This window comes from Ochotona curzoniae, unplaced genomic scaffold (assembly GCF_017591425.1).
Source record: "Ochotona curzoniae isolate NIBS_2020 unplaced genomic scaffold, NIBS_Ocur_1.0 scaffold_3890, whole genome shotgun sequence".
NCBI lineage: Eukaryota > Metazoa > Chordata > Mammalia > Lagomorpha > Ochotonidae > Ochotona > Ochotona curzoniae.
Genome location: NW_024467115.1, coordinates 12,098,414 through 12,125,738, shown reverse-complemented (window position 1 = coordinate 12,125,738; position 27,325 = coordinate 12,098,414). Strand labels below are relative to the sequence as shown.

At 38.8% G+C, this 27,325-nt stretch overlaps 1 protein-coding gene across 1 annotated transcript; it reads right to left on the bottom strand.

The window, feature by feature from the left end:
• Positions 1 to 23,800: 23,800 nt before the first annotated feature.
• On the bottom strand, positions 23,801 to 25,621 carry TMEM200A (transmembrane protein 200A). Its single transcript, XM_040965524.1, has one exon. The coding sequence runs from the start codon at positions 25,606 to 25,608 to the stop codon at positions 24,133 to 24,135; it is 1,476 nt and encodes a 491-aa protein (XP_040821458.1). The 5' UTR covers positions 25,609 to 25,621; the 3' UTR covers positions 23,801 to 24,132.
• Positions 25,622 to 27,325: the final 1,704 nt, after the last annotated feature.

Sequence of the window (27,325 nt, the reverse complement as noted above, 5' to 3'; positions counted from 1 at the left end):
GGAAAGGTCAGTCTAGAGGAAGAGTTTTGACCTCTCACTCATGCCCTAACCATTACTTTTTGGGCCGTCTGATTTCCAACGTGTTCAACCTGTAAAATACCCTCTAAGGGACAAAGGTTCACACAGGTTTCTCTGGATGTAGCAGTCAATCTATTATATGTGAATGACTTTTGACTTACCTTACCACATAGGCTTCTATTCTATCAGAATAGAATCTTAATGCAACAGCTTGGGAATGGGTCAGTCTCCATGAAATAAGGCCTGGGGAGAATATGAATGCAGTAAGACCATCCCCCAGATGCCCAGCAGGAAAGGCAAAGCTAGGGTAGAGGACTCTTTCACTTAAAGATGAAAGAGGAGTGGCATCCAAAGTGATTTTCTTTCTCATCATTATTGCAGGGAAGACCTGGGCTGCAGGTTCTTAGAGAAACCCTAAGCAAGGTGACTGTCAGAGCCCAGTGTCTGAAGAGAAGTGAAGCTTGCTTTTTCTAAAGCAAGCAAGGAAGAAAGGGCAAGGGGAAGAGAGAGAATGAATATACAGCACTATGAAGGGTCAATCAATTCTGTCCATCTTTGAAATATTTTGCTGTCTTTCATTTGTTCTATCTTTTCATTTGGCTGGAAGACAGAATCTCTTAAGGCAAAATCTAAGAATGAAACAATTTTTATAATCACCAGCACACTGTGTTACAAGGTTTATGCCTTATGCTTTCCCATATTCAAGTTCTCCAAGTTACTTAGAAAATTGTCCATCAGGACACAGAATCAGCCTATAGCTATTCTTCAACATGTATCATGTATAAAGCTTCTCTAAAAGCACACTCCATAGAATGTCAGCACTTGATCCTAGCCTGGCCATAGGCAGGGCTACCATGCAGGGCTCTAAGACTGCTGCTTTTTTCCTTGCATCTGCAAAAGACATTCTATAAAGAATATACAAGTCTAAAATGCTGAGATCAGGGTCAACATCTTGCTGCTGCAGTCTGGTGATCTTACACTCAACCTTGGGATGGATTTTTTGTATTTTTATTGCTAGTATTATTTCCATAACATTGTTTTGAAGGTATATGGTCGTCATCTACTGCTTTTCCAGGCCACAAGCAGGGAGCTAGATGGGAAGCAGGGCTGCAGGGACAGGAACCAGGGACCAAAATGAAGTAGAGTGGCTTTTTCTACACATCTTTACCAGCAGTGTTATTAGATTTCCAAATGTAGGCCTGTGTCACCAGAGATTGGTGAAACCTCAGTGTGGCTCTTATTTGTATTTCCCTAATACCTCTTGAGCCTGACCATTTTTTTCATATGCCTATTAGCCATTTGAATGTGTTTTTTGAACTTCCTTAATATGGGAAAATTAAAAGGAATCCAAATAAAGGAAAGACAGAGAGCCCTGAGGGGATTCAACCAGAAGCAATCCTTGCCACAACGTATTTTAATCAAGCTCTGTTCAGCTGAACATAAAGAAGAGATATTTAAATACGTAAGTGGAAAAAAATCAATTAGCTTATATCCCAATAAGAATTAACAACTAATACATAGAGGAACCTGAGCCAGACTCACAGCTGACCTCTCAGAAGAAACCTTTAGGTAGAAGGAAAGGAAGCAACATGTTTCAGATCCCACAAGAAAAAAATCAGCCCACAGTAATATACCCAGCAGAGCTTTATTTTGTATTTGAAAGTGAATAAATTGTTTCCAAAACAAATGAAAACAGAAAGGTTTTGCCTCTACCAGAAATGCCCAACAAATGTTGCTTAGCCAAGTGCTACAGAGAAAAACGATTAACAAATAACAAATCCAAAGGCAAACGTGCAGGATGCATCAATGAAACCACAAAAGAAATTAAAAACAAACATTAAGGAACCTAACGATAAAATGACAGGAGCAAATCATTACCTGTCAATATTAACCATAAATGTAAATGGTTTAAACTCATTAATCAAGAGACAAATTAGGGGACTGTATGTAAAACCTGGAACCATCTACCTGTGACCTACAGGAGACACATGTCACCAATGAAGATACATGGAAACTGAAAGTGAAAGGATGGAAAAGGATTTTCCAAGCTGAAAGACAGGAAAAAGGAGCTTGTGTAGCCAGTCTAATTCCAGTTAATATCCACTTTGACGTGAAAAGCATTAAAAGAAATGAGGAAGGACACCACACAATGATTAAGGGATGCATTAAGCAAGAGGAAATCACAATAATGAAGGTATCAGCAAATGCCAGGGAACTGAGAACCTAGTTACATGAAACAAATTTTAATCGCTATAAAGGGAGAAATAGACTCTAATACAGCAATGCTGGGGGACCTCAGCACCACACTAATGTCAATGAACAGATCAATGAGACAGAAACTCTGCAAGGAAACAACAGAGCTCACCCAGACAGTACATCCAGGTAGCAGAACAGATTTAATTAATATCTACAGAGCCCTTCATCCTACAGATACATAATACCTTTTTTATAAAAAAACATTACATGGAACCTTCTCCAGGACTGACCACATTATAAGCCACAATATAGTTTCAGCAAATTTTAAAAGATTTAAATCACATCATGAGTCTTCTCAGGCCATCATGGAGTGTAAGTGGAGACCAACATGTCAAAATAGTGCAGAAAATATGTAAATACTTGGAGACTGAATAACATGCTGCTAAATAAACAATGGATTAGAAAAGAAGTCAAAGAGGAACAAAATTTTAAAAACTGCTTGAAATGAATTAAGGCATCAACACAATGTATCAAAACTTGCGGGACACAATGAACCTACGAAGGTTCACTGTGATTAGCGCTTATGTGAAGAAACTAGAAAAATACCAGATAAATAGGCTAGCCATATGTCTGAAGGAGCTAGAAAAATAATAGCAGACTTATCCCAAGATTAACAGAAAGAATAATCAAAAAAGGGAGGAAACTAAACCAAATAGAGACCAAAAGAATAATACATGAGAACAACGAATCAAAGGTTTGCTTTTCTTTTTTCCTTTTTTTTTTTTTAGGAAATCAACAAAATAGATTTCCCACTAACCACTTATTCAAAGGAAGGAAAGAGAACACACATCATAGAAGTGAAAATGAAATGTAACAGCAGATATTTCAAATATACACAGAAAAATCGGAAACTGTTACAAGAAACTATATGCGAACAAATCAGAAGACCTAGAAGAAATGCATAGATCTCTGGACACATACAATTTAACAAAGCTGAACCCTGAGATAATTAAAAATCTCGACAGATGTAAAACCAGGATGGAGATTGAATCAGTAATTACATCCGTTCCAAACAAGAAAAGTCCCGCACCAGATGGCTTCACTGCTGAATTCCATCAAACATTTCAAGAATGTACCCCAATCCTCCACACGCTATTCAAAACAGTAGAAAGGGAGGCAAGGTATGGACTGTTTAGCACTAATGAGCCACTTAACCAAACACTTGTGTTGATGATAAGTCAATAAGGAGACTTTGGTTCAAAGGCTGTAATAAGTTGTACAGCAATTAGTAACCATTTATGATGATTCTTCTTATGTTTGGGACAAGAAAAAAAATTGCACATTTTAATTTAACAAAGGTTCAAACCAAAGGTTTCGTTTGTTTTTTTTTTTTTCAACCAAAGGTACTTAATATTCAAAAAGACAAAACTGAAAACTTTCAGCAAATCCCCAAATTCGCATTTACCTAGCACAGTAACCATGAACAGAAACCCAGGCTCATTGGCTAAATTTTGTGAAAAATCTTGGTTTCATAAAAGAACTTAGTCAATCTTGTCTATTTTTAAAAATTTTTGTTGTAAAGTAAGATAAATAGAGAGAAGGAGAGACAATGAGGCAGATCTGTCTGACTATTCATTCCCCAAGTGGCAGCAACAGTCAGAGCTGAGCTGATTACAAAGCCAGGAGCCAGGGACCTCTTCCAGGTCTCCCACGTCGGTGCAGAATCCCAAGGCTTTGGGTTGTCATCTACTGCTTTTCCAGGCCACAAGCAGGGAGCTAGATGGGAAGCAGGGCTGCAGGGACAGGAACCAGGGCCCAAATGGGATCCCAGTGCATGTAAGGCAAGGATTTCAGCCAGTAGGCTACCATTCTGGGCCCACTCTTGTCTATTTTAAGAGGTTTTCTCATGAGGGTACTCTCTGATTAGTCATTTCTGAGATGAACTGGACTAATTACATTCATGTCTTATTTAAGTGCTTTCCTTTTCACAAGATATCATTAGACTTTAACATTCAAAATTCTGTGGGGATTTTCCTAAACAGGAACATAAAATCATGGCAGAGAAGTAGACCTCCTTGCTATGCTCAAACACTGTCCCTTCCGTCCCCTTACCGTAGAACCGCTGAAACAATGGAACAACTTAGCTCCAAATTTTAGTGGAGGGAGTAGGAACTCAGGGTGAAATTCATCACACCGGGAGAAAAATCACTGCTTCCAAACAATGGACTAAAGCAGAAAAACTCAAAAGTTTGGAGATGTGCAAATTGTGAAACTGCTTTTTTGATTTAAATGGTGCCCTTTGTACAAAAACAGTGGTACCTGCTTGTTGCTTCCTCCTATCTTCTTGCAGTATAAACTCTAAACACGGTGTGACGTCACATTTCCTTCTGACTCTTAACTTTCCCTCACCTTCTTGACTGCTGCCACCACCATGGCACCAACCATGACCACAGGAGGACTGAGTAAAGATTCTTGTGTCCACCAATGTATGACACGCAAAATAACCAATTCAGTGGCTGGTATTGTGGCATAATGGGCTCAGCTGCGATCTGCAATGCTGGCATCCCAAGTGGGTGTCAATGTAAGGTCTAACTGACTTACTTCTGATGAAGCTCACTATTCTTACTCTTAAGAAATCAGCATATGGGGGTCCGGCGCGGTGGTGCAAGTGGTTGGGGTCTTCGCCTTGCGCGCCTGGGATCCCATATGGGTGCCGGTTCTATCCCAGCAGCCCCGCTTCCTTTCCAGCTCCCTGCCTGTGGCCCGGGAAAGCAGTTGAGGACGGCCCAAAGCTTTGGTTCCCTGCACCCGCGTGGGAGACCCGGAAGAGGCTCCTGGCTTTGGATCGGCATAGCATGGGCCGTTGGGCTCACTTGGGGAGTGAATCATCAGACGGAAGATCTTCCTCTCGGTCTCTCCTCTCTGTATATCTGCCTTTCCAATAAAAAAATAATAAAAATAAATCTTTAAAAAAGAAATCAGCATATGATGGCCCATTTCCTTGGTCCTCTACACTCACCATGTGTTGCCTTGATGAAGGTTCTGGCTCCTGACTTCAGCTTGACCCAACCCTGGAGATTGCAGTCATTTGGGAAGTGAACCAATGGATAAAACTCTCTCAAACACACACACACACACACACACACACACACACACACACACACACACACACACAGAGTCTCTTCCTATCTCTCTCTCCCTCCCTCCCTCTGACACTCTGCCCTTCAAATAGATAGATAAATAAATATTTTTTTAAAGTCCATTCTGACATTAGTGATTTTACCTTGTCCTCATGTTTCCCCCTCTGCTCCTGCTCACACCTTCCCCTATCTTTTGCCACACAGATAACAGGATTAAGTTCCTAAGGGGCCGCATGCCTTTCTATGACATCATTCCCATCCCTAAAAAGGGAAAACATGGGGTCAACTTTGTATGTAGGCAGAAGGAAAGACATCTGTGTGACATGATTGACATGATTTTTCATAGGCTTAAGAAAGACAGCATCTTGAAGTTTGCTGGTCAGATGTGTTAATCGAACATTTTAAAAGACATACAGGTGCAAGAAACTTGAAGAAAGGTGACAGGGACAGTAAATTGTTAATTTGTGGGAACAACCCTGAATTTTACCCCAGGCTATCTTTCAGAACCTTTTTTCTCCACTTCTGAGTCCACCTGGGTGTAATGCACCCTGCTAACTTCCTTTGTTCCTAAGACTCTTTCTAGGAATATTTTCATATCTGCTGTAATATTTATTACTTCTGATGAAGACAGTAAAGAGTAGAGCTTTTTTCCTCATTTAGAATTCATGCTTGGGTTGCATTAATTTTAATGAAATACAAAACCTTTAACTAAATGTCAGTTGGACTTGATTGATATCTTTGATTTGCAGAATGTAGATAAAGCTAAACTTAATATTTATTTCTTTTTCTTGGAGAAGTTAGACTAGACTTCTTCAGTGTATTTCCATATAAATATGATGGTGATGTATTATGTATGTGTAAAGCCATTATGAAAATGTGGATACAAAGCATTCTTCATTCAGCAAAACCTTTTGGACTTCGAAGCCTGGTAACCTGAAACCAAAAGACAAGATTGGCTCAGAACACACTTGTAGTTCGATTGTCTGAGCACACATTGGTCATAATTGATGGAAAGTAACAAAATACTATCCTGACATCAGTAATATGAGAATTTTATGACTTCGAGTTAACATTTCAGGATTACTCTGTCATCCCAACCATTAGAGACCAGCCAGTGCTGTAGCACAAAGATAAATATTGCTGTTGCCATGGAAACTGAAATCACCTTGGAGATGATTAATACTGGTAGGGCTAACAGTATAGGTTGCTTTCTTATTGTTTCTGGGCAAATTAATCATGAACAAACAAAGAGAAACAAACATTTTTAAAAAGACATAAGAGCCTAAGTCTTCTTTCCTAGACTGTTTAACAATTTTAGTAGTCTCTTGGTATCCATGAGAGATTGGTGCTAGGATTCCCATAAATATCACAATTGTCTGATGCTCAGTTCCCATACATGGAGCAATATCTTATTTACATGCAAGACAACCTTAGATTCCCATACAAAATGTATTTATTAGTTTCTTTGTTTGAGTGATAAAGATAGGTAGAGACAGACATGCAGTAGAGACCTCCCATCTGCTGGTTTACTCACCAAATGCTTATAACAGATGGGACCGAGCTTGAGCCAAAGCTGGGAACCAGGATCAGAATCTAAGTCTCCAATGTAGCTGGAAGGAATCCAATTACTTGAGACATCATTGTTGTCTGACAGGATATGTATTATTAGGAAGCTACAGCCATAGTTGTAGGTTTTTTTAAAAATATATATATATTTTGTGTAAAAATATATTTAATATATTTATATATCTGTATATAGATAGATATCTTATTTTAAAGACAGAATAACAGAGAGAAAGAAAAAATGATTTTCCATCTAATTGTTGATTTCCCAAATGCCTACAACAGTCTGGCTTGGGCAGCCTGAAGCCTGGAAACCAACCCCAACCTCTAAGTGATTGGTAGGGACCCAAGTACTTGACAAATCACCTACTATCTCCTAGAAGGTGTTTACATGAAGATGAATTAGAAACAATGTAGGTAGAATACAAACCAGCTATTTTATACCAGATAAAGGCATCCCAAGTCAAAACTGATCCTCCTGCACCAAACGTGGGCTCACAGAACTGGGATTTTAACTAAGTACCCAAGCACAGAACATGAAATCTTAAGTACCTGCTTTGCCTAGCATTTAAGTAATCTCTATTTGACTTCTAATAACAGAATGTAAATGCTGCGGAAATTGCATTATATATTGTATTTTTTAGGTGGTAACAACAAGAAAAAGCCTGAACATGCTCCATTCAAAGGTAATCATTGTAGGCAAAATTGCATCATTCACAAATGAGATATGCTGCAAACAATGATGTGACCTGTGCTAGTGAGAGAGGCTAAGACCTGCCAAATGGCAGGAGTCCTCAGCAGGGTGTGCTTGCACACCATTTCCCTTACATGGATTCAGTTTGGTGTTTGTCATGGAGCAAATCCAAGCTTTTTTTTTTTCTTCTTGGCTTTTTTTTTCTTACTACATTCAGTCCATTACTAGGTGTCTGCAGATGTGGGAGCCGTGACTCCGAGGGACCAATTGTGCGATCAAAGTTCTTATAAGGAGAGAAGTCTCCTACACAACAGTTACATTTTCAAGTTTGAAACACGTTTTTTTTGCTACAGCAATTGTAAGGGTCTTGAATATCTCAGGCTGCAGCAGACGAGGTTTGATAATAAAAGTCTACCTTGTAACATACGAGAACGTTTCTTTGCCATTATTTCCTTTTGTTATGAGTCTTCAACTTCTGAGACTTGAGATGATTATACTCTTAGAGGTTTTAAATGTTTATGGCTTTTATAGAATTTGCCTTGCTTGAGAGAGATTAGAAAGTCTATTATTGGATAGGCAGAAATTGCAATGGTTTAAACAAAAGAATCCTTAATAGAATGTAGAGACAATTTTAAAAAAACCCTTTGTTACCTGGCATGACTGCATAGAGATTAGGCTACCATGATTTTAAAGGACAATAAAATGATTATCCACAAGAATATTCCAGTCCTTCACTTCTCTCTGAAATTCCCACATCCGAGGGAGAACTATTTTAGGTAAAGAGGCTTATGTCATGAAAATGATTTTTAAATTGAGTAATGTGAAAGATGACTATGTTAATGCCTGTATGTTTAAAACTTCATTTATTTACTTGAAAGTGTGTATGTGTGTGTGTGATAGAGAGAGAGAGAGACAGAGAGGGAGAGAGAGAGAGAGATCACTTGCATCTATTGATTCACTGTTCCAATTATTTCAGCAGTCTGAGCTAGGCCAAGTTGAAGTCAGAAACCAGGGACATTTCAGTCTCCCGCCTGGCACTTGAGTAATCATCCACTTTTTCTCAGGCTCGTTAGCAGGGAGCTGGATCAGAAGTGGAATAACCAGTGCACCAGCATGGCCCACTGATATCCCACGGAGCTTAATCTGCTGTGCCAGAATCCTTGCCCTGATACCTGTAATTTCCTTTGCAATATTTCTTCCTAAACATTATAATGTTACTATGGCTACATACATGTTTTTCTATGACTAATAATGAGTGGCTTGACCACAGTAACAGAAAATCCTAGCAATATTAGAGGATGAATCCCACAAATGGTGCTCCTTAGCTCTAACACATTTAATATTTTGTTTACCTATCTTAATATTGTAGAAGTAAATTATTGCTATCATGTGCCTTCAAAGAGATCCAATAAGAACTTTACAATCGCATCTTCTAAATGTTCTTTCCAAAAAGCCTAGCAGATAAAACAACACTACACATGACATACACGCAAACGTTTCACACACCAGAGGGATACAATAACCTAATTCAAATAGTAGAAAATAAGAGAAGATAAATGATATAATTGTTTTAACAAAAACAAAATTCATAGAGAATAAAAGGAAGAAGAGGAACATAAATGTAATTTTAGAATATGTTAGCCATAATATGCGGTCCTTATTTGGAGTCTTACATAAAGAAATCAATAGAAAAAATAAAATTGCAAAATATATGATAATATTGATAATATTAAAGAATTGATGTTAATTATCTGGTGGGATAGTCATGAAATACAGTGTGAGAGCTTGACCAAGGGCAATAGCCTATTGGCTAAAGTTCATATCCTGCATGTGCTGGGATCCCATATGGGTACCAGTTCAAGTCACAGCGGCCCCATTTCCCATCCAGCTGCCTGTTTGTGGCTTGAGAAAGCAATAGAAAATGGCCCAAAGCTTTGGGACCTGCACTCTATGCCTCGGAAGAAGCTCCTGCTTCCTGGCTTTGAATCAGCTCAACTCTGGCCATTGTGGACACTTGCGGAGGGAACCAGAAGACAGAAGGTCTTCCTCTGTGTCTCTCCTGCTCTCTCTATATCTGACTTTCCAATAAAAACAAACAAACCTTTATAAAAAAAAAAAAGGAGTAGTGATTCACGTCACCACAAATGTTGAAATATTTATGCATAAAGTGGCATATTTTGACATGCTTTCTAATTATGTGCACTAGCAGAAGGGGTGAAATCTTCACTTAAACAAACAAAAAAACTTTCCTAAATGGAGAATTTTCTGATTAGTAGGATTGTTAGAAATGAATTTCCACTGTAGAATCAGTGGTGTCTCAGAGGTAATGGTGTGTGAGAAATGGTCTTCTTTTTTTTTTTTTTTTTTTTTTTTTTTTTAATAATCTTAGTTTATTAGGGGAGAAATGGTCTTCTACTGATGAAATATATGATACCTAAGACTAGTGGATTTTCTAAAATTGTAATTCTTTTTGAACTTGAATGAAAAGGTTAAAAAGACCTAGGGCATTTTTAAAAATTATTTTTCATTTTCACCCTTTGGGATGGTGTCTGCAGTTTCGTTTCTGGATTCTCCTTTATCCAGACATTGATTCCAAATATTCTGATTGCCTTTGCTCATTTTGAATAACTAAATTCTGACTCCAGATAGGTGTTTCGTAAATTGTGGCTGAGAGTCCTTTGGGGGAACCCAAGATCCAAATGCTGTCTAGGAGGTCAAGATTATTTTCTCAGTAACATTAAAATTGTGCTTTCCCCTCTAATTGTCTCATTAATACACGGTGAAGTTTTATATAAGACATGTGTCACACAGAAAGATTATTCCTCTAACAGATAGATGAATGTATGTTTATGTTTTAAGTTGTTCTAAGTTTTCCTTTCCCAAGCATGAATTATGCAAATATAGAAAATATATAAACAGAATTTCTTTTGAGTAGTCAAAGAACCTTAATAGTCCAAAACAATTTCTAAGGCCAAAGAGCTTGAGAATTATTTTGCATTATTATTCTTCAGTGACTGACATTGTAACATATAATAAAAGTACACAATTTTCAGACAGTTCAGATTTTTATCAAGTATAACAAACAACATTTTAATCACTTGTTTTGAAATTTTCTATACTGATAATAAAATGTCTGTATTATGACAGAATTTCATAGGAACCTGACCTTCATTATAATTGTTGGAAGACCAAATCACAATAAATTCAGCTGAATGGTTTGATTAGCTTTTGAGATTCATGGATGCAGGTAGCATTCCCTGTGAAAATAGAGGAAAGCTACTCCCAAGAGGTAAGTTGCCTTCTAGGTAGAAAAGAGCTGATGAAAGCACAACAAATAAGTAGGCTGGCCAATTCAAAGTTACTTTTCTTTGGGTTAAGACAGAAAGGATTTTCTTATCTCATGCTAGCTAATCCTGGTCTATTTGAGAATTTGGTTCTTATCTCTCACTCCATGTTTCTCAGAAGGTCAGATAAACAGCTTTGGTTTGGTGGTATGGCTTAGCATGACTGGACTCCATCGGACTCCATCGTGGTTTGGCACTGCAGGAGCCCATTCAAATCAGTGATCTTACATAAATCTGATTTAACATAGACAAGTAGTGTTATTAGAGGTATGTGTAACTATCTGTGACCATTTTAATCAAACAAATGGCAACAGGGGGTCAGAGGAGGAATCCATAATAGTGATTTATGATCACACTGGTTTAGATGAGTATGCATCAGTAATGAAAACCATCAGACATATGCTCAGGGAACTTGGAAGACAGGCTTAGAAAGTTGCAGGGGGATTAATCAGAAGATCGAATGGAATCCAAGCAAGGCAGAGAAGGGACAGAGAAGGGAGGAGAAAAGCTTGGGAGAAAGCTTGGCATGTGGGGAATGAAGAGGTCTGGGGCTGTGGAATGCAGATACCTCCATTCCCAGAAACCCCTAAAGACAATTCTCTGGCAGCTATCCAGAGCAAGCCTGAGCCTTCTGGGATGCTCTACTGGAGAACAAAGACTTTGATTCTAAAGTTGGAGATAAAGGGCCAAAAATCTAAGTAGAATCACTTGACAAGCATTAATAATCCTCTAACACATTTTCTGCCTGGGAGCTTGGTAGCTGGAGAATGATGCCCTTGGAAGAACCATAATAGAGATAGAAAGAGGAGAGAAGGCTAAAGAGTAAATAGATCTATGTCAAAATTTTCCCTGGAGACTCCTCTGCGCTAGGTCATGTCCACCTCCTTGCCTGGATGCTTTTTCCAGTATAACTAAGAAAAGATACTTCTCTGCTTCTCAAGTTTTCAGAAGAGTTTAGGCCTAAGGGATGTTTTGTTATTTTTTTTAATAATGATTTTTAGTATCTAAAAGATCTTTCTCAGTAGAAGGAACAAGACTTGCACTCACATTCATTTATTTACAGGTGACATGAATTCATAAATTTTGAGTTTCTGCATTATGTCAGAGATAGTTTTACTAAAACTGTTTGCCTTTTGTCTTCCTGGCTTTATCCAGCCTTTTCATTTTAAGTCAAAGATTCCTCCTCCTCATGCTGTGAGCCAGGGCCTCCTCATCCACAAAGAAGGAACAACACCCGCAGAGTAGATTATTAGCATCCCAGATTGGGAGTGAGCTAATGATCATAACATCATGGTCACTTTTGTGTTGGACATTTTGTAATCTGAATCTTGTAAACTCCTCAAGAATGAGCAGTCTGATTTGGTTTTGTTTTCATAGATTTTTACCCTTGAGAGACTGTTGCACATTCAAGTCTCATCTAATGGGCATTAGATGCTTTTTAAAGCTATTAGATCATCGGTGAATGAGAGAAGATGCATAAAAGAGGACAACCTTACTAATGACTGCATTTCAATATTTATTGGTGATGAAGAAAGGGGGAGAAACAGCTACAAAAGACTAGGAATAAGGGACAAGTGAAACAGAAATAAAACTCTGGAGAACATGTATGCTAGAAACCAACACGGAGGGATGAACAAACCAAGATATCTTGCAAATGAATAACTGAGAATTGAACATTTTCCTATTTTCCTATTACTTTAAACCAGATTCTGCCTATACCTCTTCTCCTTCTTACCAAACTGCTAATAGATCACCAGCAAGTTTATATTTTCAGAAAACCTCTCCAAAAATATTTCTCTTATGCCTAAGATAGGACACAATTCATCCCACATGGTTTTTTTTAACATTATTGCTAATCCAAACTCCAAGTTCCTTTTCTATCTTGCCTTCTGTTCTTCTAATCCACATCCAATATTCCAGATGAGCTATGTGTCTTTCATTAGGCTTTATTTCTCCCCAATTTATATCTTAACCTTGGCTGCTATTTACTTCCAAAAGATACTTTAGAAGTACTTAATTGATTCATGAAAGTCCTTCAAATTATCTAAGGTATATTGAATAAGATTTACTTTATGTATTTGAAAAGCAGAGTATCAGAGAAAGATGCAAAGAGATGTTGCATGTACTGATTCACTCCCCAAATGGTTGCAGCAGCTATGGCTAGGCAAGGTCAAAGTCAGGAGCTGGGAACTCCATACTGGCCTCTTACAAAGATGGCAGGTGCCCAAGTGCTTGATCCATCTTTGTTGACCTTCCAGGCACCTAGATCTTAAATGGGAGTTGGATTGGAACCAGAATACTTGGGACTGAACCAATGCTAATATCTGAGATGGTGGCACCACAAGGAGTAACCCATTGCACACCTTCTCCATTTGTTTTATCCAGAGTTTGTTTTATCATCTTTTCTGTTAATATCCTTTCATGTGTCAAGTATAAGGCGAGACTCATTATTGCTCCCTAGTTCCATAAATAGAAACCATGAGTATAAAGTAGCAAGGAGTCTTTTAAAAAGATATATTGCTTTATCTTTTCAAGGAAATCCATGTCAGAAATTTTCCTCCCACCCATCTTGCAAGAGTGAATATTTGTATGTAAAATTTTCATGTTGTCATTCTCTGATATCTGCTGTTAACTCCAATGTGTAAAATTTCATTAAGAGCAGGTTTCTATTTCAGGTTACAGCTGGGAAATGAAAGCAATTTGCATGCACAAGTAATGCTAAAATTCCTGGGAGAATAGTGAAATAGGAAAATATGCTATGCCATTCACAGCACCTTGGTTTATGGAATGTAATCTACCAACTCTCTAGAAATTAAATGAAGATGATCATTCTGACTTACAAAGTCAGGATTAAAATGATATGTACATCTTGGCCATTGTTATATCACTGAAATGGAGATATTTCCTGTATTTCAAATAGGAGTTGGAGAAAGCTTCAAGATTGAATAGCAAATATGTGGGACAAAATAGAATAGTTGCATTTCAACAAAATCGAAAGTTATGTCTCAAAAGGCTGTTTGGCAAGTGGTACAAGTATTGGATCCCTTTTGCATTCAGCAATAGCGTTTATATCTTGTTTCTGAAAATACGTACACGGCCTCTGAAACTACTTTCACAATCATTGTATAATCAAATAACCAAGAATATCACTGTGTTAATTCCTCCTCTAACTCCCTACAGTTGATTGATAACACATGGACACCTTAGAGCACCAAAAATAGATTTTTGTTTTAATTCAATTTTCCTCAGCATTTTTGAAGTTCTCCTTGTTTGATCAGTCTTTAAACACTTCACCTGTAATTGTATGACAATGAAAGTTAAACTGTAAAAGCCGAATTTGTACCAACACTGCCCAAGGCCCTGATAGGCTCAAATCATTACCAGAATGCCTTAGAATGCTTAGTCAGCCCTCCATTACTACCTCAAAACACCTAAGGCATCGAACCGTGGGGAGAGAAAAGGTTTATTTAGCTCACAATTTGGAGATTCAAATCCAAGTGACAATACCGACTTTGGCAAGCCCCTCTCACCGCCTACAACATTGTGAAGGGTAGTAGAGGAAGAATTACAAGATGAACCAGCAAGCAAAGGCTGGACCCAACTTTGGCTTTTTTTCCCTAAAGATTTTATTTTTAATTGGAAAGTTAGATTTACAGAGATAAGGAGAAACAGAGAGAAAGATCTTCTGTTCACTCCCCAAGTGGTCGAAATGGCTAGAATTGAACCGCTCCAAAGCCAGGATCCAGGAGCTTCTTCCGGGTTTCCCATGCAGGTGCAGGGTCCCAAGGCTTTAATTCGTCCTTTACTGCTTTCCCAGGCCACAAGCAGAGAGATGGATGGGAAGTGGAGAATCTGGAATAGCAACTGGCACCCATATGGGATCCCAGCACATGCAAGGTGAGGGGTTTAGCTGCTAGGCTACTGCATCAGGCCGTTAACTTAGGCTTTTATAGAAATTCTCTAAAGAAAATTCAGAAAGTCACACAAGAACCACTTTCCAAGGGTGGGCATGAATAACTATTGCTGACTCATTAATTGACAACTTAATGATTAATTCCAATAAGGGTGACTCAGTCAAATGAGCTTGGTAATAAACACTGTAAATGTCTACTAAAATGTATTTTTAAATCAATTAAGAATACTTTCTCATTGCTTCCGTGATTAAAAACTATGGTGTTGGTCTTAGTCCAAAATAAAGTGTTGATATAATGCCTTTTGCTGAGCATGAGTTTTCAGTAAGCAGGAAAAGCATATGGTTTTGTCTCCACCTCTTCTCTCTCCCAGTTAGCACATACTTCTTGCCTTCCTGTCTTCCTTCTTTTACATGTGGCTTATTGAATATGGATGAAAACTTCTCATTTTAGTTCCAAAGATCTCATTGAAGACAATGCAATGGTGTGGAGAGACCCAAAGGCATAATTTTCATGGCACCTTTTAATGAATATAGTAAAATATAAGAAGTCACATTTCAATCTCTGTGTTGTCTCTGATGCTTGTCCCTAGTCTACCATTTCAACCTTCCTCTCAATATAAAAGATAGTTTGAAAATTTGAGCATGTAATTTCTGCCTCCAATTACAGAAACACATATCTTTGCAAGTACTAAGCTCTAATCATATTTTGAATATGCTTTATGCTTAAAGTTATGTCTTACTTACTTATGACATCAAATGTCAGGTTCTACAGAAGTGACTTGCCATGTACTGCTTAGAGCATACCAACAATATGAAAGTCTGTACACATTCAATGTAGTTGCCTTTTTTCAAATATTCAAGTATGGTTGTTACACATGCACTATAGACCCTTTTTTCAAATATTCAAAACTTGCTATGGTTGTTTCAATCTATGCACATAAAATGTGACCATATGTTTTAAAGACAGGTGATTCTAATTGATGTAAATAGTAGAAATTAGAAATGCAGGACTTGGGACCTGATTTTGCCACCTACTTACATGCTTTAACAGGTGTCCTCGCTAACATTCTATTGCTTCTTAGTTCCATACACTTGTGTTTCTATTAGCAAATTCTATCTTTTGTACTACAAATATTGTGATCTTGTCTTAATTACAAACAATTATGCTAAGTGAAAAATCTTAAACTTTAATTAATGAGTACACATACTCCTTGGGTTATAGCATATACTTTTTGGAGATGAGAAGGAACTAGAAAATCGTTATAGATTTCAAACTATTAAATCTTAATCTAATCTTAACTTAATCTTAATTCCATCTTAATTTAAAGCTTAATTTAATCTTAAAAAAATAAAACTAATTTGCTCAATCATTTCCATTATAACTAATGGGCCAAGCAATTGTAAAGGAGAGCATAGGGAATACAGTAAGATAGGAATTATCCATTTCTTCCTGTGAGGCTGTGAAAATTTATAAGATCCTATGTGTAGACATTTTCTATGTCCCCTTTGCTATCTTCTGTTCAGATGTTGCCAGCAAAGCAGGAAACATAAATTCATTTTGAAGAAGGAGGAACCGACCTGGTGACATACTAAGGTTGATAGAGCTGATTCTGTACTTTAATGAGCCCTGTCTTAAGCAGGCCTGCTTTTTACATTGTTAAGCACTCAACTGTGATCCACCTCCAGTTCCCGTGTTGAAGCCTTAACCTCAGGAACTCACAATCAGATTTTAATGAGGTGATGTAGCTGAAATGAGGTCATCACGGAAGGCCCTAATGCAATTTCACTGGTGGTCTTATAAGATACACAGAGATGTCAGAGACTTTCACGATCATGTAAGGGGGCACGATGGAGAGGTGCCCATCTGAAGCCAAGAAGAGAGGACCCAGAAGGAAAAAAAAGTGACTGGCACCTTGCTTTTGGACTGCCAGTCTCCATAACCATGAGAACAAAATCCTGTTGTTACAGCAGACTTGGCCAATGCACCATGTTAACACAGCTTCAACTATTAAGTAAAAAGCACTTCTGTTATCTCGTGCTAGCACCCTAAGAAATACAGCACAGAGAAGTTATCATTTTGCTTCAGTTTGAATTCAGGTGTCAAAAGCCTTTCATCAACAAATAGGGAGTTAAAAAGAAAGTTCTTTAATAAACAAACAAGATTATATACTTCAACAGCCTCCACATGGAGTCTCAAGTAGGATTGGATATAAGATGGGGAAATGGAGATAGATAATTCATTAAAAATAAGACACAGGATGGCCCACGTGCTAGTCACAGTTCCCAGCTGGAGAACCCAAGACGAAAACCTTTGGAAAGTCTGAATACCATCAGACGTTTTTACATTGCGGGGCAGGCCAATATTCTGATGTTCAAATTGTTATAGAAAAAGTATTGGTTAACTGACAGATACTTTTACTTTCTCTAAACAAATTTTACTGTTTTAGTCATAATATGTTTATCTTGTAGACTTGTGTTAAAATTGAACTGTCAAAACAAGTAACTAAAAATTAATCTTGAGTAAGTTATTAAATGCTGGTGTACCATTTTTAAAAAGATTTATTTATTTTTGTGGGAATGTCAGATATACAGAGACTAGGAGAGACAGAAAGATTTTCCATCTGCTGATTTACTCCCCAAGTGGCCACAACGGCTGGACCTGCACAATCTGAAGCCAGGAACCAGGAGCTTCTTCCAGGGCATGTGGGTACAGGGTTCCAAGGCTTTGGGCTGTCCTCAATTGCTTTCCCAGGCCACGAGCAGGGAGCTGGATATGAAGCTGGGCCACTGGGATACAAACTGGCAGCTGTATGGGATCCCAGCGCATGTAAGGTGAGGACAATAGCTGGTAGGTTACCACACTGGGCCCACGGTGTACCATTTTTATATAAACTTATTAAACTTATTTCTTATAGAAGCTCATCTCTTCTAAGACTGCATACACATAATTCATAATTGATTCTAAGAAACTATATCTTTTTTAAAAATAAAATCTACAGTAATATAATCAGTGTTAAACAGGATTAGAAGTTGTAAAGTAAATTGACTACTGAGTGTGCATTCTGCTTGGGGTCACCTGCCAGTCCTTCAAAATACATGCCCTGTGAACTACTTGTAAGTTTGTTGACACTTGTTTATTATACTAAGAGCCTATGTTTGGAAACAGGCACTAGCTTCCTATGGCTGCTGTGATAAATCACCACAGATTTAATGGATTAAAAGGACAGAATGATTCCCCGACGGTTCTAGAAGGCATAGGAACAGATCTCTTTAACCAGACCAAAGGCAATGTGTCCCCAGCACTCATGGCTCTGAAAACTCTGAATAGACAATGCCTTTTCTTGCCTTGCCCAGCTTCTATAGGTTTCATTCTTTGCATTTCTTGATTCAAGTCCCTTCCCACCATCTTCAGAGCTAGGGGATTAGTGTCTTCCACGTTGGTCACATCATCATCTTTGTAGTCACATCTGCCTACACTTCTTTCTCAGAAAGTCCCTTGTGGCTTTTTTGAGTTGACCTGAATAAAGACTCTCCCAATTTCATGAGCCTAGAATTCATCTCAGCCCCAAGCTTTCTGTCATAGAAAGTACTAATCACAGGGTTCAGGGCTTAGGGCATAGACATTTTTCAGGAGATCACTATTAATCCCATTTCAGGATGAATACTTCAGGTTAGTGGAGCTGGAATGGTCCTCAGCCTACACATTTTGATAGTACAAGCATAGATACTGAATGCTCAATATATGCGCACAAAACACCAACCTAAACCTTCAACAAACATCAATTCATTGAATCCACACATCTGAGGACAGGGCTGGCACTCACTGATCAACAGTTCTCAGCACCAATGACAGGAAATTGTCCAATGCTCAAGATCATTCAGTCAGAAGTGTCAATACCAAGATTTCTATCCATGTGCTATGGCTCCAGTGTCCATTGTACTCCATGTCCACCCCCCGCTTTAAACCTCTGAGAAGCAAAGCGCCACACAGAGACAGCAACAGGCAGTGGACCCTCATATGCAGGCACTGACACGTTCTTTAGAACCATATTAGGAAGCGAAGTGTTTAAAAAGACAGCAAAGGTTTAATAAGGCTTTGTGTGGGGACCCCAACACATGGCTGGTGTCCTGTTAAAGGAAAAAAAAAGCATAAAGGGGAAGGCCATGCAAATACTGAGAGCAAAGTTTCAGCAGAAAACAACCCTGATGACATCGTAATTTGGACTTCTGATGCCCGAAACCATAAGAAGATAAACTGCTGCTATAAGGGAAATCCAAATTAAGACAACAATGAGGTACCACCTAACGCCAGTAAGAATGGCTCACATACAAAAAACTACCAACAGAACTTGCTGACTAGGATGTGGGGAAAAAGGAACCCTACTCCACTGTTGGTGGGACTGCAGGTTGGTACAGCCTCTATGGAAATCAGTATGGAGAACACAAACAACTGAAAATCTGCATACCATATGATCCAGCAATAGCACTCCTAGAAATATATCCAAAACACCTGCTACACGAGAAACCTACATGCACCCCTATGTTCATAGCAGCACAATGAATAATTGCAAAAGCTTGGAAGCAACTGAAATGCCCATCAACAGAAGACTGGATAAAAAAGCTATGGTTCATTTACTCCATGGAATACTACTCAGCTATTAAAAAACAAACAAACAAACAAACAAACAAACAAAACCAAAATGGAGTTCTTTGTGGTCAAATGGGTCCAACTGCAAACCATTATGTTAAAGGAAATGAGCCAATCCCAAAAGGTTAGATACCACGTTTGCCTTAATTTAAGATGAAATGATGTCAATCTGAAAAACTGTAACATTATTCTAACCCCAAGCAGCCTTTATCTCATGCAATAAGATATTGTGATGTAATCAATGAATGAACAATCAATGTGAATCAGATTGCTTATGATCTACATCAAAGAATTGTAAAACCAAATATACTTCTAAGACCCTAAGCTACTTGAAAATGGGGAGGGAGAGCAGAGAAATCTTCAATCTCCTTAGAATGTGTGAGGAAGATGTGAAGTATAACCTATCAGGGAAATAACAGGTAACTTACAGACAACAGACTCGAATCAGCATTAGATAATAGTAAAATTACAAAGACATACAGGGGGAATCAAGAGCAATCCTGACAACCTCTTAACAGGAGGTCATATGCACAGAGCAGGGGGGACCCCAGAGTGGAGCAGGTGGACAGGAGGAGGCTTGTGTCCCAACCCTGGAGACTCCTAGATCCTCACCAAGGATTATCAGTACGAGCTCCGAGGACTACATCCCAACTGCCAAGGAGACCACGGGGAATTGGAGTGCCTTTGGAGGCCGAGAACTCTGAGGTCACCCACCCCATTTGGATCTCCCACATGGAATGGATGAAGCCCAAATCCTTCCTCGTAGGATCCAAGGTCATTGGAACAACATCCAGGAGCCATGAGTGGGCCACAGAAACAGAAGAACAGTAAACTTCCTTTGGGACTTGGAAGAGGAGCTTCTCTGGTCCTTACTTAGTTCCAATTTTAGATCTCCACTCTCTCCTGCAATGACCAACAGGGTCACTCCAGAGAGCCACCCCCCCCCAAATTAGAATAGATAGAGAACAACAAGGAAAGCTTAGAACCAGACAGGAAACAGTCAGCATGGATTCACATATAACTTACTAGGTAGGACACAAAGATTAGTTACTCCTCACTAAGGTATTGAAGATTTCTCTGCACACCCCTTCTAAAACCGTTCTTCACCTCAACTGTTGATATATGCCTTGTTAGAGTTATAAGCCAGTTTAGACTATCCAAAAATCTGCCAAGTTCAGTAAAAATTATGCTTTAACACTATAAACTGCTAAATACTAAAATGAAAATAGAAACGAGACTACTGAATAGTACCATGTAGCCATTTTAAGGTGGATAGCAGCCGGTTCCATATATAAACTAAAATTGAAATGTCAATGAAGTAGTCACAGAATGTGGTTAAGAACTTGCATTTTTTTTTTTACATATTGGTCACTCAATACTATGTCAATTAATTCCATAATGTTGTAAATTGTTGTTGATGTTATGTTGGGGCTTTAAATTGATCGGGATAATATTGTGCCAGCTCTACCTTCAGAACAGAGATGTTCTCCCCAAGAAACTTTTAATTTACCTGGACAGTAAGATGCTGGACTCTATGCTTGGTATATGCCTGCAATGAAAGAATCTTGACTGGATTTGAGCTACAATACTGCAACAAGGTGGAGGAATCCACCATGGGGGGAGGGCATGGGGAAGGGTTAGGGGAATCTCAGAGCCTATGAAATTGTCACTTAATGTAATATAATTAATAAAAAAGAAAAAAAGAAAAGAATAAAGAAAATAAGATAAACTGCTGCTGTTTAAGCCCCCCAGGGTGTGGTATTTTGTAACTGCAACAGGTTATACCAGGCAGAGATAGCTCATTGTCCAATTCCTGGGATTTCCTGGAGAAAAAAAGAGACGTTTTCAAAATGATTAACTGGGATGGTGTTAGGCTACTTGGAATGCCCTGATTCCAGGTCAGAATGCCTGGATTTGAGTCCCAGTTCTGCTTCCAATTCCAGCTTCCTGCTAGTGTGAACCCCCAGAAGCAATGCTTGGAAACCCATACTGAGTTTCGGGCTCCTGGTTTCAGCTTGGCCCAGTGCCAAACTGAAATTTGAAAAGTAAACCAGTTGGTAAAAGACCTCTGCCTCTGTTTTGGTCTTCCTTTCAAATAAATGCATTAAAACTAGACAATGCCCACTATTTATAAAAGCCTAATAAACACATACAAAATAAGGTTAAATTAAAATTCCAGGTTTCATTGCTCTTTGGTGGAGCTGGACCAAATCAACATGATAGCCCAGCTCTCTTCATACTCATCACATATCTTTGACTAACTTAAAATGAGAAAACTGTCATTTAATAATGTTGATTTGCAACAAAAAGCAATTCAGGGTTTGATGAAGGGACATTTGATCATGAACCACTGCTTTCTGCCCCCACTTCTTTTATTAGGATCCTTTGAGGCCCATGCTGCTTAATCCTCCCTGAATCCCTAGAACTCTCGGGGGGTGAAATGAGCAAATTATATGGCTTTAGTCATTTATCACATCAGGGGTTTGAGGGCCATTGTTTCCAAACCTGGGAGTGTTGCTGACATTTGCTGGATGCTATCTTGGTGATTTTCCTGAGTCAATGAACTTTTAACTGACAGGATCTCAAAATAACAAAATAGGAAAATGCCTAAATATAGGGGAGGATAAACTAATTCCCTAACCTAGCAGAAACAAAATGTTAAATTGAAGGCATCCCATGTTCTAGGGCATTAAATGCTGACCCTCAGTAGGATGTTTCTCAAAGTTAGACAAACAGTACTCTAAGCCAGAAAGCACATTTTTAAAAAACACTTATTTATTTATTTATTTGAAGATCAGAATTACAGAAGAGCAGAAGAAAGACAGAAGTTGTCAGTCCACTGGTTCACTCCTTGGATGGCTCCAATAGCCACACTGTGCCAGGCTGACACCATGAGCTTCTGGGTCCCCCATGTGAGTGGAAGGTGCCCAAACACTAGCGTCACTTTTACTGGTTACTCAGGCCATTAGTAGGGAGTTGGATCAGAAGTAGAGCAGCAGCAGGGACATGAATTGACACCCATATGGGCTGCCAGTGACACATGGGTGACATGGGTGGCTTCATACACAAGACCACAACGTAGACCCCAGGAAATGTGCATTTAATTTGAAAAACAAAAAAAAAAAAGGAAAAAGGTAGAAAGAACATCCACTTCTATCAAGAACAAAGGGTTGTTAAATGTTTTATAGCAAAATATCAACCGCATTCTATTACAATATACAGACTGGATGTTCTAACCAGTAACACTGAGTCTTGGCAGAAGGAAGCTCAGGGTGGAAATGGGAGCTTGAAAGGTGGGGAGACAAATGTATCAATGTACCTTGATCTGCTCTTCCTGAGCTGCAATACTGGTGTGCAGACATGCTTAAGCACTGGGAAAGACTTGTAAAATTTCCTGAGTATTTCACTACACAATTCTTAACTTATTACCTTAACTGAACGTGAAAGTGTTTTGATAGAAACATCCATTTCAGCATTTACTGTCTTCAGTAACTGAAAACCACAATCCTAAAAACTTACGACACAACTAGAAAGTCTTTGGAGTTATCATAAGGTAAACTTCAAGGCAATTTATCAAGAGAACATTTTCTTGAACCATGAAGCTAGGGAAATGTGCAGATACAAGGGTTATCAAGGGTAGTTGATTGGTTTTCTAAATAACAGGATCAGAAAAATCCTGGAAGGAAACTAGGGTGTGGGAATGTGTGAATATTGGGTAACAGATGGCTAGGAAAATGTGGAGACCAGTTTGAATCAACTAGCATACACTGTGTCTTCATCAGGTATCATTTCCTTCACATATACAGTTACATCAAGGAAACACTTCTACAAAATCTACCATCTCATTCATTTGTAAAATCAGTTTGCAAGGAAATTTGTATTCTCAATACCTTAGGTTAAAAGTACTTGGATTTTGATATTTACCCCTAAGTATATGTGGCACTCTCAGTCATTTCTTGATCACATGGTTTCTTGATAAAAGATGACTAATAGTAATGATGCTAAAAAAATTTACATCCTGCCTAGAGCTCAGGACAGCAGTCACAATCCGCTTAACCATTTCTTATTATTGAGCTCACCAAACTAAACCAATGGAATGACTTATTGTTTAGACCACTTAAAATAAGATCATTTTCCTTTTTAAATAATTTGTTTTTAGACAAGTGGTTATTCAGAAAAATAATATCGAAATGCATTCATTCATCCTGACTTTAAATATGTACTGAGCATTTGGCCTGAATTTGGTACTTCTAGTTTATACTTTGGTACCCTATTTTCTTTTTATTTGACACTTCATTATATTAATACACCAGTGAAAGGAATTAAAAGAAAATGAATAGCATTTCAATTTGGATGCAGATATTTTGTACTCATACTAATAAAAGAGCTCATGCTTTCAAAGGAATGGAAAAATAAAACCATATGTGGTAACACAGAGTGCTGTAGTCATAAGTTATCCAAACATACAACCATTTCCATTATACAATTAAGCAGCCAGTTCTAACACACGACAGAACATCTGATTAAAAAAGCTTACAACCAATGCTCTAAGAAGGAAACATCATTGAAAATAATTGTAAAATATACCCTTGTAAAATGGCAATTTTTTTTTAACATTAAAACCTTGTTTCAGAAGTTCCCCGCTTTAGGTTGTTACTCAAAAACTCATCATGTTCAAAACTCAAATTATTGTGTGATCTGGAAATCATGAGAAGCTTCTCCTTATTGGTGAAGTCCTTTTTAATTGCAGCCTGGGGCACAAGCAATCTATCCATCGGGTCCTCTTTGTTCTCTAGTTTCATATACCCTTTGCTGTTGCTTCGATCCAAACGAGGCCAACTTGGATGCTTCCGCTGCTCTGCCTGAACCGTTAGTGTGGAGGGACCTCGCTCTAAGTCTAAGGATTTTGAGTGTGATGAGAGCAAATGCAGGGAGGTATTGGATCCAAATTGTCTTCTAGCAGCCCCAGGAGACAAGAACTGCCCAGCCCCAGGTCCCAGAGCCACAGAAGATTTATACTGGCTTGACAATGATTCCCCAACAGAGTAATTCCTTGGCAGCCCCATGCTGACTGGCTGGAAGGATTCACTGGCACTGGGCAGAGGGACCATGAGGGAGTCCATTGACAAATTTCGCGACCTACTTTTGACATTATCAACATCCTCAGTGATGTTATCAATACTCGGCTCATCAATCACACAGTTATTAAGTTTGATCACAGGCAATGTAAAAGCACTGATGGAAGATGACACAATTGACTTGGTTTCACACTTCTTAGGGCCACTGGTCTTCTCGTCAGCTGCTGTAGAAGAAGGTGGATAGAGGCCAAACACAGAGACAGCACTGTCAGAGAGCAGAGGAGGCATCAGGTGGCCAGCACTCTTACTTTCATTCAGCATGAGTTCATCCTCCTCCACAGAGCTGTCCATTCGGAAACTGCTCCGGAAACCTGAGAAAGAGGCAATAGTATTGGCTGCCAATCTCGAGGCACAGGAGCTCCCGTTCTGTCTTACTTCTGTTTCTCCCACCAAACCAGTGTACATGCCATTCATGTGCTTTTGCTCCTTGATTCTCAGCGTGTGGATGTCAATGACTGTGGAATAGATATCCCGCATGTGTATGATTTTGGTTTCTTTGTCACGGTTTTCATGCAGGATGGCATTAGCACAGATGAAGATGAAAATACCAATGCCCATGGTGAAAGGACCAAGCATTTTCATTTTATCAGAATGCAGGTGCTGCTCAAAGAAGCGAACCACCACACCTCCTTGGTTTCGAATAACCTGAGTTTCGTTGGTTGACAGGGTTGTTTCAGCGTTGATGAAATGTTCTTTCTGGGGCCAATACCCAAGCACAGCCATTGCTATGCCTACAATAGAGATAAGAACTCCTAAGATGAGAAAAAAACCAGAAGGGGAGTAAAGGCGAATTTTGCCACGAACGACCACCACATCAGCCCGGGGCCGCCGGCGGGCAGGCTTCTTCCCCTGAGCAGCAGGCGACGGAGTGAGGTTGACATGGTGCTGTGATCGGGCAGAGTCTTGCCTTTTCAAGGCGGCCAGGCCAGTTATCACTCCTCCCGTTGCTATCATTCTGTGGCCTTTTATTCTGGAAAGAAAGGAAAGAGAAGATGATCTAGATAGGTCCTTGGGATGTGATCAGTAATTCAGTGCCATTCAGTATTGGTGTGGCATTTCCGTTTCTGCTTCATATGATAGAATGGAGCAGAATAATAGCATTTTAATTGACATAATTTTGGTAAAAGTTTTCTTTACTGACTAACATAAAATTCTGGATATTTCCTTTTTTTGGCTGGATAAACATTTCTATTCATGATGGTTAGTTCAAGATACATTCTATTGAAAAATCCTTTATCACAAGAATTATCAAGATGGTCTCTAACACACAGGCAACCATGATTACTCCTACTGTTCAAAATAAACAGAGAAATCCAGAATACATAATACCTACAGAGTAAACCCAAGGTTTACAGAGATTATGCATTATAGAAGTCAGTCTTCAATGTCTCCTGTGAAAGTCATCAGGAGACCTGCTACATTTAACTTTCAATTGTCCTCTTCCTTTTTTCTGTTTCCATAGACTTGACTTGTCCCCCCTTTCTTGAAGCTCTCTTTTCTCTCATCTTTCATGATTCTAAGGCATCCTGGCTACACTCTGACTGTTCTGACCATTTCAATTTGGCTTCTTCTCCCCTCACCTAAGAGTAGAGCACCTTTCCCCTACAGTTCCGGCCTTGCCCAATTTCTCTTCTATGATTTCCCTTGATGTTTATATCTATTCCTGGATCTTCCCCATTTCCTGTATGTTGACGAGCCCCAGGTCTACACTTTAGGTGAGTAGCAACTGAACATTTTCAATTGTCCACTGGGGAATATCTATATATATTTATGCACTGCCAGCAACATAGAACTCATTTCTACCACATATAAGCTATACTATTTGACCTGATTTTTCTAGATACCCAGTGTGTTTTATTATCATGTGCCCAATTCCTAATTTTATGTTGGATAATTTGTGTATGGCTACATGAACAAATGTTTTGCTTGTCTTTTCGAGATCTTTAAAAAAAAAAATCTAATTTACGGGCCCAGCAACATGGCCTAGTGGCTAAAGTCCTTGCCTTGAACACTCCGGGATCCCAAACGGGTGCCGGTTCTAATCCTGGCAGCTCCACTTCCCATCCAGCTCCCTGCTTGTGGCCTGGGAAAGCGGTTGAGGATGGTCCAATGCTTTGGGATCCTGTACCCGCATGGGAGACCTGGAGGAAGTTCCTCGCTCCTGGCTCCAGATGGGCATAGCACCAGCTGTTGCACTCTCTTGCGGAGTGAATCATTGGAGGGAAGATCTTCCTCTCTGTCTCTCCTCCTCTCTGTATATCTGACTTTATAATAAAAATAAATAAATCTTTTAAAAAATCTAATTTACTTTATTGTGAAATATATAAAATTTGTTCACTTTATATCTAAATGTTTAGTTATCAAGTTTGCCTTTACTTTGCTATAGATACCAAGTTATCTATAAACTCCTAAAATCCTAGAATCTTTCACTAAATATTAGTGTTTCTTGATCCCACCCTTCTCCTACCTACTTTAACCCAGCCTAGTCCAGCTCATATTAACTCTTCTTAAATCACTATACTTACTTTCAAGCTTATATCCCAAACCTTAGTTTCCCATCCTTTAAAACTGAGCTCACACACAGATGGCAGATTAACTACCTCAAGGTGCAGCTCAGACTCTGCTTGAGTGGAATAATGAATAAAACATTCCCAATTGCCTTCTAAAATTT